This window comes from Cebus imitator, unplaced genomic scaffold, assembly GCF_001604975.1.
Source record: "Cebus imitator isolate Cc_AM_T3 unplaced genomic scaffold, Cebus_imitator-1.0 Scaffold6, whole genome shotgun sequence".
Taxonomy (NCBI): Eukaryota; Metazoa; Chordata; class Mammalia; order Primates; family Cebidae; genus Cebus; species Cebus imitator.
The window spans coordinates 12,444,457-12,457,339 of record NW_016107321.1 but is presented as its reverse complement, the minus strand read 5'-3'; the positions used below and the strand labels follow the sequence as shown (position 1 = coordinate 12,457,339).

The 12,883-nt window shown below is 39.9% G+C and overlaps 1 protein-coding gene across 18 annotated transcripts in view; it reads right to left on the bottom strand.

Annotated features, from left to right (window-relative positions):
• SYNE1 (spectrin repeat containing nuclear envelope protein 1) overlaps positions 1 to 12,883 on the bottom strand; it is a 529,474-nt gene that overhangs the window by 214,238 nt on the left and 302,353 nt on the right. For all 18 annotated transcript variants that reach the window (XM_017537464.2, XM_037742153.1, XM_037742143.1 and 15 more), the window contains 4 exons: positions 12,027 to 12,173; positions 6,586 to 6,711; positions 4,520 to 4,696; positions 1,693 to 1,958 (listed from right to left, as the gene is read on the bottom strand). In XM_017537464.2, the coding sequence (XP_017392953.1) occupies positions 1,693 to 1,958; positions 4,520 to 4,696; positions 6,586 to 6,711; positions 12,027 to 12,173 (716 nt within the window). The remainder of the gene's footprint in view (positions 1 to 1,692; positions 1,959 to 4,519; positions 4,697 to 6,585; positions 6,712 to 12,026; positions 12,174 to 12,883) is intronic.

Here is a 12,883-nt window from a genome sequence, read left to right as displayed (position 1 = left end):
CCAACCCACCGCATCAAAAAGTGGGTGAAGGATAGATATGAACAGACACTTTTCAAAAGAAGACATTTATGTGACCAATAAACATATGAAAAAAAGCTCACCATCACTGGTCATTAGAGAAATGAAAATCAAAACCACATTGAGATATCATCTCACACCAGTTAGAATGGTGATCATTAAAAAATCTGGAGACAACAGATGCTGGAAAGGATGTGGAGAAATAGGAACACTTTCACACTCTTGGAGGGGATGTACATTAGTTCGACCATTGTGGAAGACAGAGTGGCAATTCCTCAAGGATCTAGAACTAGAAATACCATTTGACCCAGCAATCCCATTACTGGGTATATACCCAAAGGATTATAAATCATTCTATTATAAAGACACATGCACACATATATTTATTGTGGCACTGTTCACAATAGCAAAGACTTGGAACCAACCCAAATGCCCATCAATGATAGACTAGATAAAGAAAATGTGGCACATATACACCATGGAATGCTATGCAGACATAGAAAGTATGAGTTAATGTCCTTTGCAGGAACATGGATGAAGCTGGAAACATCATTCTTGGCAAACTGATACAAGAACAGAAAACCAAACACTGCATGTTCTCACTCATAAGTGGGTGTTGAACAATGAGAACACATGGACATAGGGAGGGGAACATCATACATGGGGGCCTGTCAGTGGGCGAGAGGGCTAGGGGAGGGATAGCAGGGCGTGGGGAGACTGGGAAGGGATAACATTAGGAGAAATACCTAAGGTAGATGACAAGGAATGGATACAGCAAACCACCATGGCAGGTGTATACCTGTGTAACCAACCTGCACTATCTGCACATGTACCCCAGAACTTAAAGAATAATTTTTAAAAAAGGAAAGCTAAGAGGGGGTCAATCACTATAAAATCACAAAAGACACAAATTAACTGAAACTGGATTGTTCACTAATTTCTAGACTCTTAACAAGAAAAAAATCTTACTGAATTGCATAGAATGCATTCATTACTTTACAGACTTGATAAGAAACCTAGGGAGCATATAGGTTCAATAAGGATTCATTTCATGAATTCATAGATGATATCCCATAACTTGTAATTAAGCAAAATTAGAAATATTTTTAGAATATTCTTTGAGGTCACAGAGAAAATGGTGCCATTTTCAAACATTTCTCTTTTACCCACTGGTTAAATTAATATCGAACTAGGAAATCCATGACTTCTATATCCATACGAAAACATTAGGTTCATAATGACATTTTACTTACCAATATTAATAATAATAAACAAGAGATGTTATACCTAAGGCATTTTAATTTTCTTTTTTTTTCTTGAGACAGGGTCTTGCTCTGTAACCCAGGCTGAAGTGCAGTGGTACAATCTCGGCTCACTGCAGCCTCCTCCCCCAGGGTTCAAGTGATTCACCTGCCTCAGCTTCCCAAGTAGCTGGGATTACAGGCAGGCACTACCACACCCAGCTAATTTTTGTATGTTTAGTAGAGATGGGGTTTCACCATGTTGTCCAGTTGGTCTCGAACTCCTGACCTCAAGTGATCCACAAGCCTTGGCCTCCCAAAGTGCAAAGATTACAGGCATGAACCACTGCACCTGGCCACATTTCAAATTTTTATAGCTATTAGGAAATATCTGGCTTAGCATTTTAATGACCCATGGGGGAATTTCTGTTACCTCGCCAAGTTATCCCATTCTGTAGTAAATTTTTCTAGGAACACTTCAACGACATTCATACAGTCATGGTAATTTCTTGTTCTCTGAAGATCCTCTTCCCTTTGCAAGCACAGATTGTTAGACTGATGGCACAGATCAAGCCACTGATCATTTAAATGATTTATTTCCTTGTGTTCAGGTGACTCCTCCTTCTTTGTTAACTTATTCACCTTTTCTATTATTGTGTTCACGGATGCCTGTTTGCTCTGTAGTTTCTTAACAAAATCCTAAAGGATAACAGCAACAAAAAATAGGTAATGTGTAAAGAAATCCCCAAATGAATACAGAGAGGAACACAGACATAAGACTTTAAACACTCTAAGTTTCTTAATATGAAAAAACTGAAGAATGTACAATAAGTCATGGGAAACAAAGAGAAAATCTAAAAATCACCATATCTGTTTATGAACATAAATTCCCAAGAATCAGGGTAGCTGTGATATATTCTTTTATTGCACTATTTCGAGAGGCGTAAAGAAAAACTGGTAAATGTGAAACATTATAGTCATTAATGAAAAAAGTCATTATCTTACCTTGAAGTGTGGCCTTAGTTTTCTAAAAATTTTTAAAGAGTTCATGCTTTTCCAAATGTGTTTTTAAACTAAAAGTGCTTTTGTTCTCAAGATATCAGGACATTAGGATATTTCCTAGATCTGTTGAGCCCTGGGTCTGTCAAGTTCTGGATCTGCTCAGTAAACATGATTGACTTGTTTCCTTACCTAAATATCCTGCGACTAAGAATGCCTAACTTTCTGGGAATGCAGCCCAGCAGGTCTCAGCCTCATATTATCCAGCCCCTATTCAAGATGGAGTTGCTCTAGTTTGAACGCCTCTGACAGAAACCTTCGAAATGTAAGAGACAAGACAAAATAGCCTGGGTCACCAGGTGGTCAGTGGTGCTATGGACAAAGTTGGGGAAGGCTGGAGTCCATTCACACACTGGAAAGACAATGGTTTAGATTCACCTACTCCCTGCACATACAGCAATAAGAAATCTCTCTCTCTCATATACCATCTCTGCCAGCCCAACACCTGCTCAGAGGATCTTTCTTTGGATAGTGGTTCCTCCAGGGGGTTGGTTCATGGGCTTTCACACTCTCCCTCTGCTCCCTTGCATTTCCATTTACTTCTTCCCCCCCCCACTACCCATAAAAATTTCTTAAATCCCCTGACTGATGATATATGAAATTTTGTCCTTAAAGCTAGGTTCAATCGCAATTAAAATGTTAATAAAACCACAGTATCATCTTGAATGTTTTAAGTATGTGCATACCTAAAACAGATACGACAAAATATTAGCATTGTTTATTATCCCTGAATAGTAGTATCACAGATGATTTAAATTTGCTTCTTAAGACATTTCTGTGTTTTCTAAGCCTTTTATAATAAAACTTTTCTTATAAAATACATCAAAAAAATTAAATTTCTAGAATGGCTCACAAATTTTTTTAAACAAGAATTCACACTTTTAAGAAAAAAGAAATCTAATTTATTATCCTTATTCCCTTTTTACTCTGCACTTGCAAACAGTACTCCAGTAGACAATATATTATTATTGACCCATAAACACAGAGAAAAAATAAATCTTAAAGTTTATTAAAAATAGGATCCAACTTCCAATCAAGTTAATATACTTATAATTCTCTTTTTTGTTTGTTTGTTTGTTTTTGAGACAGTCTCACTCTGTGGCCCCAGTTGGAGTGCAGGGACACAATCATGACTCACTGCAACCTCCACTTCCCAAGTTCAAGTGATTCTCATGCCTCAGCCTCCCAAGTAGCCAGGATTATAGGCGTGTGCCATGGAAGGCTAATTTTTGTATTTTTAGCAGAGATGGGGTCTCACCGTCTTGGCCAGGCTTCTCCTGGCTTCAAGTGATCTGCCCACCTCAGCTTCCCGAAGTGCTGGGATTACAGGCACGAGCCACCACACCTGGCCACAATTTTCTATGTATTTGAAATTATTTAAATTATATATAAATATATAATGTAAACTGTATTTATATTATACTTTAAATTAATTACATATTGACTAAATATATAATTAATGAATTGAAAGCTTATAGTCCTACAGCTTTAGCATAATACAGTGATAAAAACCTAAAAAAATCATAATGTTTCATGTTTGCTTAGTCTCAGAGTCTTCTGACTAAGCAGTCTACTCTGTAGACTAAATCACACCTACTTTTTTCCAGGAACAATGTAGAGGATGAATGTCTTCTGATGCAAGTGGCCGTCTGAAGCTTCAATAATATATTTGAATGTTTACTTTATAATCTGTTTTCCCTGGCACCAAATGAAGTTTGTTGAGATTTGCTATTCCTGAAAACAGCAGTCCCCAAACATTTTGGCAACAGGGATGGGTTTTGTGGAAGACAATTTTTCCATGAATGGGGCTGGTTACAGGATGAAGCTGTTCTACCAAGAATCATCAGACATTAGTTAGATTATTGTAAGGAGCGCGCAACATAGATCCCTTGCATGCGCAGTTCACAATAGGGTTTGTGCTTCTATGAGAACGTGATGCAGCCTCTGATCTGACAGGAGGCGGAGCTCAGGCAGTAAGGCTTGCTCAGCTCCCACTGTGCGGCCAGGTTCCTAACAGGCCGTGGACCAGAACTGGTTCATGATCTGGGGTTTGGACACCCCTGCCTTAAACTTAAAGAGTTGTATTAATATCTAAGGACCGACAGACACTCAGGCATATTGAAGTGAATACACTGAACATATTTCAACTTTTCTACTCTGTTGGCCTCTTTTATCTCCCCTGGGTACAAATTAATTCCCACCTTAACTTGGGAAACCATGTTCTGTGCAATATTCAGCTCCAGTTCAGAGTGCCTCCTCTTCATGTTCTGCAGTTGCTGATCTGCATCTTGCAGGTAAATCCAGAGCTCAGCCTTCAGGTGCTTGATCTCTTCCCAACCCTGAGTTAAGTTCTGGGCCTGGACAAGCCTTTGTTCAATCTTGAGGAAACAGATAAAAGTTAGCAACCATATATAGAAACGTTTACAGTTAATGAATCAGAGATGTAATTCTCTAGCTCATCTGTTTGCTAATCTGACACACATACACAACCACAAACACACACACGAGCACAAACACACACACACATACAATACATAAATCTGAAAAGTACTTCTTTATTTGCTTCAGGAAAAGCAGATTTTCTTTTGTATTTAGGATTTCTAAAGACTTTAACTGTCTACAAGTTATGCTCTATGGTTTTAATCAGTGTTGTGAAACTCTAAGTCTAAAGCTGCTCTAATGGTTTTTTGCATTGGGCATTTCAGTAGATTCATCTGACTCAACAATTTGGTATTGGGGTTAACTAGAAAAGACTTCTGCTGTTCTCTATTGCACATTTGTTCATCTTTCTTACAACAACCTGAATTATAATGTTTTGGCTATGCCTTTAGATCTGCTTCACTGGTTTTTGAAGGTGTGTAATTTGTTTCAATAAATCATTTCTGTAAAAAATAAATGGGTTATATTGGCTAGGTGCAGTAGCTCATGTCTGTAATCCTAGCACTTTGGGAGACCAAGGCAGGTAGATTGCTTGAGCTCAGGAGTTCGAGACCCACATGGGCAACATGGTGAAACACTTTCTCTACCAAAATACCAAAAAAGTAGCTAGGCGTGGTGGTGTGCACGTAGCTGGAGTAGTCCCAGCTACTCGGGAGGCTGAGGCATGAAAATTACTTGAACCCGGGAGGCAGAGGTGGCAGTAAGTTGAAACTGTGCCACTGCACTCCAGCCTGGGCAACAGAGGGAGACTGCCTCCAGAAATAAAAATAAAAATAAAATAAAATAAATGAATGGGTTACATCATCTTTTGTAAGGATTTAAAAACAGATTTGTTTTGATAATAGAGAGAAATACCTTATTATTTTGACATTTTTTTCCTGTGAGTCATTTTTCTATTCTGTCAATATTTAATAAATTAAATACCAAAACTAAGTCTTATTTTTCCTTTAAACTCAAATGTGGGCCAGGCATGGTGGCTCATGCCTGTAATCCCAGGACTTTGGTAGGCCAAGGTGGGAAGATTGCTTGAGCCTGGGAGTTCGAGACCAGCCTGGACAACATAGCGAAGCTCTGTCTCTACAAAAGATATAAAAATTAGCTGGGCATGGTGGTGCATGCCTATAGTCCCAGCTATTTGGGAGGCGGAGGTGGAATGATCACCTGAGCCCAAGAGATTGAGGCTTCAGTCAGTGGTGGTGGAGCCACCAGCTCCACCTGGGTGGAAGAGTGCGACTCAAAACAAACCAACCAACCCAAATGTGTTTCACTGAAGAGTTTAAGGCTGCAGAGGCAGCAGAGGTGAATACACGGTTCCAGTGCTGCCGTCTGTCGGTGTGGACTGGTACTGCTAGCTCATCACAGCCCAGACAGTTTCAAAATCTTTCTAAATACCACGCTCTACCAATGAACTGGAAGGACTGTGACAGGGGGCATGCTCTTTGGCATCCTTGATATAATAAAGGGTCAAGAGCCCCTTTCATATTAAGTGTTGCCTAAAGAAAAAGGTAGAAAAGGAGAAAAGAACAAAAAAAGTACAGCAAAATAGAAAAAGAGAATGGTAATTAAGGAGGAGAAAAAAGAAAAGTGCTAATGGGCAGTGAATTAATGAGACTAAGTGATTCAGTCCCCATCTGGTGTCATCAATGTCAGGATGTGCTTAATTTTCCATGACTTAGCTGAAATGCCAATACCTATTTATTATAATGGCTGTAGAAGCCTTGCATACAGCAAGAACAACCCCAGAGCTGTTTTCTTTCAGCCTCACATGAAATATTCAAGCAAGAAGAATATAATAAAACAAATTCAACGGGATTTTTCATTTTCTTACCATTTGCTCTGTTTGTTGAATGTCTTTTGCTGTGGTTTTCACCGAAGCATTTGACAAGTCACACATGGAGCAGAGGAGATCTAGATAGGTCCTTGCCTGCTCTTGCAAAGCTCTGAAGTGTTTGACCTGGAAAAGGCAATTGTAAGAGTTAAAGAGATACATCAGCTACTTAGATGGAAAATACTTGTATAACTTATAATATTCTGTTGACATTTAAAAAATAATCTTGCTATGCTTAGTGTTTTCACCATTTTGCTAAAGTGACATATATTAGTGACTCACAGGAAGAAATTCAAAACACTGATGGGGATTTATGTGTCCACCATTTGCTTCTCCTTGTAAGTCAAGTATTCTGTATGGTCTGGGAAAGAGGAAAACCCAAAAAACTTCTATAATCATTCCAGATTATTTGCTCATGTGCCAGCTTATTTTGCATTTCAGAGAAAGAATTTGTAGCCTACTCTGGCCTGCTTCTTAACATGTTTTTGCCTATCTTAGAGAGAGAAGGCAAAGGTCAGTGAGTTGGTAGGTTTCACTGGAGTGAGGCGAAAACACAGATGTCTGGGCTTCTTTTTCTCTGCAGGAGATTCATCTTGCTCTCTTTCTTTTTCTACAAGCCCAAGAAAGGCTTCTCCAGGTGGATCTTTAATCTACTTACAGAAACAAAGAAATGTGTTTCTTTGCAGATTCTCAGATTCTATTCAGGCTCCATTTTAGATACTGAGAATAGAGCATAAAGCAAAACCCTTGCTCCCATGGAGTTTACATTCTCAGGGGGGAAACAAACGAACATAAATAAACAAACATGCGCTGGAATGTTTGGTAGTGCTAAATAGCATGTAGAAAAATCAAGGTGCCAAGCAGATAGTGTATGAGAAAGAAGCGCTGCTATGGCAGGGACTGTATCTCCCAGGCCCCTCTGAGGAAAAGACCTGAATGCATAGCGTGTCATAAGGTAAGAACATTCCAGGCAGGTGGACATGGTGGGCAGAGAGCCAGCAAATGCAAAGCTCTGAGGCTGAAGCAGAGTGAACCAGGTGGGAGCAGAGGTCGGTGAGCAGTGTGGGGGCAAGTCATGGAGCCCCCTTATAAGGAGAGCTGACCGTACATCCCAATCTGCTGGGCTTTGTCCCTAGTCTAGAGTTCCTCAGCTCAGAACTATTGACACTTGACTCCAAATAATTCTTTGTTGTGGGGGGCTGCCTTATACATTGCAGAATGTCCGCAGCATCCTTTGCATCTGTCCACTTAATGCCAGCAGCACCCCCACCACTCCCAGTTGTGACAACCAACAACATGTTTAGACACTGCCAAATGTCCCCTGTGGGAGCAAAGTCACCATCTCCCCCACCCCAGTTGTGAACCACTGCTCTAGTTCCATTGGATGATGTCAAGCAGACTCTGTCCTATCAAGAAGGTTCTATTTGGGAAAACAAATCATATAACCAGCCTATTCATAAGCCATGGTAAGAAAGTTTGAATTTAAGTGTGATAGGATAATACTGGGAGCATCATGGTCGGAGACAGGCTTTCAAAGACTCTCTTCTAACATCGCATGGAGAACAGGCCACAGGGGCTCTAGGCAGCAATGGTGCACAGGTGTTAAGCTACTGCAGGGATCAGATGAACCATGAAGATGGCCTGACCAGGGTTGGTGGCTGAGGTGGCGAGAAGTGGTTCTTGTTTACTACATAAATAGGGATGAATAAGGAGGGTGGTGCCCACTGCAAGTTATAAGGGTAAAGCCGACCTCCAGGATTTTCCAGAATCATAGCGTCAATCATGGCACCTGATTTTTTGACTCTGTTCTCAATATCTGTCCTCTGCAGTGTGTAGATTACCTAGACACGCTATGCTCCTGTGGATATAATAAATACAGATCAATTTCACATGAAGTCAGAAGCAGCACCTTTTCAATTGAATGTACAAGCTGTCTGGTGTTGTGAGTCGTCAGCCACGGTGCACAAGTACCACATCATGCACCTATGACCCAGAGACCGTTATTTGTCTCAAACAACTTTGGGATATGAGAAGAGAACACACTGTCACAATTTCTATTTTATGAACATATTTAATTGAAAGAAATGATGGTATATTGTGAGATTTATATAACTGGTCTGATTCTGGAAGCACTGGAAGCAATATATAGAGTGTCAGTGACCACACAGCTGCAAAAGATGTTTGGTAAAATCAACTTTACAGAACAATCTTTTTTTTTTTTTTTGAGACAGAGTCTCCCTCTGTCACCCAGGATGGGGTGCAGTGGCGCGATCTCGGCTCACTGCAACCTCCACCTCCCGGGTTCAAGCAATTCTCCTGCCTCAGCCTCCTGAGTAGCTGGGATTACAGGCTCAAGACACCACGCCCAGTTAATTTTTTGTATTTTTAGGAGAGACAGGGTTTCACCATGTTAGGCAGGATGGTCTCAGTCTCCTGACCCTGTGATCCACCCACCACCTCCCAAAGTACTGGGATTACAGGTGTGAGCCACCGTGCCAGGCCAGAAAAATTTTATCATACTTTTTTCCATTCCCTAAAGTTCACATTTTATGCCTAATAAAAACATATAGCAGACCGAATGGAATCGAATCCATGTGCCATTATCTTGTGGTAGTGGGGGTGTATTCTCTTCACATGTGTATTAAGGCTTTACTGCACGGGTGGTGCTGGGAATACACACTGCACCTTGGTACCATGCCCATTATATGTGGATTCTCCAGCCACAAATCCAAGCTCAGCAGCCACTAAGGGCCCGCTCAGTTTTACATGAACACAGTAAGTCCTCACTTCATGTTGTCAGCAGGTTCTTGGAAACTGCAACTTCTTTAAGCAAAAAGTCATATAATGAAACAATTTTTGTTTTCATCAATGTTATAACAAACTTGCATGTTGAAGGAAATGACATTATTTAAGGACCTGCTGTACATGGTTTTGCTTAAAATTTGTTTGTAAGACCTATCAATGGCATTAAGTGAGGACTTACTGCATTCGCCAAGGGAAAAACTAAAAACAAATAAAAAAAAAAAGATATTTAAAAAAACAAAACAAACAAAAAACAAGGAAACAAAATTAAAAAAAAACCTTTCCACCTCAGAGTGACTGTGATCTAGGTGTCTGCACCCCTCAAAAGCCCTTCTCTGGCTACTTTCAAAGGGGAGAAAGATCATTTTGAGAGACACGTGAAAGGGGTGGAAACAGGGAACCAGACAGTCACATAATCTGGAAGAAGGATCAGTATCTGCCTCTGGGTATGTGTAGTAAATCTCTCCCTGCCCTAGCAAAAGATCACCAGCATTAATACTTTCTTCTCCCCTCATCTCTTTTATTTATTTATTTTTTGGTACCAAAGGAGAAAAATTAAGTGTTGATCTGAATTGTTCTGAATAAATTGCATTGGAAATAGACACAAGAAAGGTGGCTTGTGATTCAAGAAAGCTCAGTTTAATAAAAAAGGCAGAGGATAGGCAGTCCTTCATTCATTTTTCTTTTTTTTTTTTTTTCCAACAATTGCATTCCGAGGTTTTGGGGTTTTCTTTGTTTTGTTTTTGAGACAGTCTCACTCTGTTTCCCAGGCTGGAGTGCAATGGCGTGATCTCGATTCACTGCAACCTCCACCTCCCGGGTTCAAGCAATTCTCCTGCCTCAGCCTCCCAAGTAGCTGAGATTACCGGTGTGCGCCACCATGCCTGGCTAATTTTTTTTTTTTTTTTTAAGTAGAGACTGGGTTTTACCATGGTGAAGGGCTGGTCTCGAACCCCTGACCTTGTGATCCACTTGCCTCAGCCTCCCAAAGTGCTGAAATTACAGACGTGAGCCACCGCACGTGGCTCATTCATTTTTCTTGATTCAAGGAGAACCATGTTTCATTTGTCCTGATCCTATTCTTATAATATATAATATGAATGCTTTTGTCAACCATTTAATGACAATGCAAATCATTTAAGCCTTTAGAAAGTAGACTTTGGTGGATGAATTAACTAGACACATTTTTTTATGTGGATTCAATGCACAAATGCATTATGTCATTCTCAATTTGTGCATTATGTTATTCCCTTATTAAATTATTTAATACTGTTAATTCATATCTCGCAGCAAAAATCTTTATAACTAAATTCCTCTAAAATATTTTCCCATGGGGTTAGCACTGCATACAAAAGCTGCTTAGTGCAAAAGTTTAAAAAATATTTCCCACATACTCTGAACAAGTCTCAGCAACAACATTTTAAGCCTGTGGATGTCAAATTAATATGCAATAGAATTCCTTTCACATAATAAAAGTGAACATTTCATTCATTGTCCATTCAATAATTATTCATGAAGTACCTTGTTTATGCTTCAAAACTATGTGAGAAGCTAGTATTACTTTTCTGTTTATAAATCATGTTTATTTGCAGTGTGATATTTACATTTCATTATAACTTTTGGAAGTAAGTATACTTATAAATATCACTTTTGATAGTAGGAAACTATCTTGGAGGCTCAGAGAAATTAAGCGACTTACCCATGGTCCCCCAACAGATTAGGTGACAGAATTGATCTTTGGTTACAGTGCCCATTCTCTTTCTTTCTTTCTTTCTTTTCTTTTGAGACGGAGTCTCACTCTGTCGCCCAGGTTGGAGTGCAATGGCACGATCTTGGTTCACTGCAACCTCCACCTCCTAGGTTCAAGCAATTCTTGTGCTTCAGTTTCCCTAATAGCTGGGATTATAGATGCCTGCCATAACCCCCAGCTAATTTTTGTATTTTCAGTAGAGATGAGGTTTTACTATGTTGGCCAGGATGGTCTTGAACTCTTTACCTTATATGATCCACCCACCTTGGCCTTTCAAAGCACTAGGATTACAGGCGTAAGCCACTATGTCTGGCCCAATTCTCTTTTTTTTTTTCTGTTTAATAATTAATTTTAATATTTATTACTTTACTTTATTTTTTATTATTTTTTAATTTTTTGAGACAATCTTGCTTTGTCGCCTAGGCTGGAGTGCAGTGGCATGATCTTGGCTCACTGCAACCTCTGCCTCCTGGGTCCAAGTGACTCTCCTGCCTCAGCCTCCAGGGTAGCTGGGATTATGCGTGCATACCATCATGCCTGGCTAATTTTTGTATTTTTAGTAGAGATGGGGTTTCACCATGTTGGCCAGGCTGGTCTCAAACTCCTGACCTCAAGTGACCCACCCATCTCAGTCTCCCAAAGTGCTGGGATTGTAGGCATGAGCCACTGTGCTCAGCCCCCATTATCTTTCTAGCCTACCAGGTTGGCCCCTCAGTATCATGTCCAACTTCTGGCTGGCACATGAACTCCACTAGAGCCAACCTCTGACCTTATTCCTACTTTTAGATTCCCAGGAGCCAATACAGTTTGGCACATCATAGGTATTTCACACATTTTCATTGACTGCCTGAATGATTCACAAGAATAACACAAACTTTCAGTTTACTACCTGCTTAACGGCTTCTGCCCTACTAAGAGGTGGTTGAGGGCTTGGCTCTAAATCTGGCTGGACTGCAGAAAGCCAGGCCTGGCACTGCTGCAGAGTGTCTTGTCGGCTGACGTGCTTCTGAAGTTCTTGCTCCAAACTCTGGTACACCTGAGACAATACAACCACGCTGAGATTAGGAGAACTGCTTTCTACCTCTATAAAGATCACTGGAATTCAATGAAACATGACCAGTACTTCTAAATGGATTTTCCCCCAAGACTCCCCAATTTCATACACATATCTAAAACAGTTGTATGTCTCCCCATATCTTCAAAAATGCAATGGCCATCCCCCAGTTGATAACTCCTCAGTCCACACATGACAATGTAATATATGGATTAGGGGAAGAGAACATGAGCAGGGTAAATACTACTATAGAGGCATGCTAGAATACACAAAATCATTGAAGTTAATTGTCATAGACATGTTGGAGGTTTTTGCAGCTTCTCTTCCTGTGGTATAAATATTGCACTTTTTATTTAAGCTAGCAACTAAAAGTAAAAATAAAACATGATCTCAAAAAAGGTAACCGATGTTTCTCTAACTACAATGCTTCTCAGAAAAGATAACCAATGTTTCTCTAACTACAATCCTTCTGCCTTCGAGGTTGGGTAAAATTTGAACTAAATTTGAACATAAGGAGCAGAGAGGTGAACGCCCTCACTTCATCTTAGAAGTCATGTTCCAGGGCAAAAATAATCCAGAATAATTCATACATTTTCTGATATGTCTATTTAATTAATTAATACTTAACAAGCCAACCAACTTTCATTTTATCCATAAAGACATATTAAGAAACAATTATGTGGGCCGGGCGC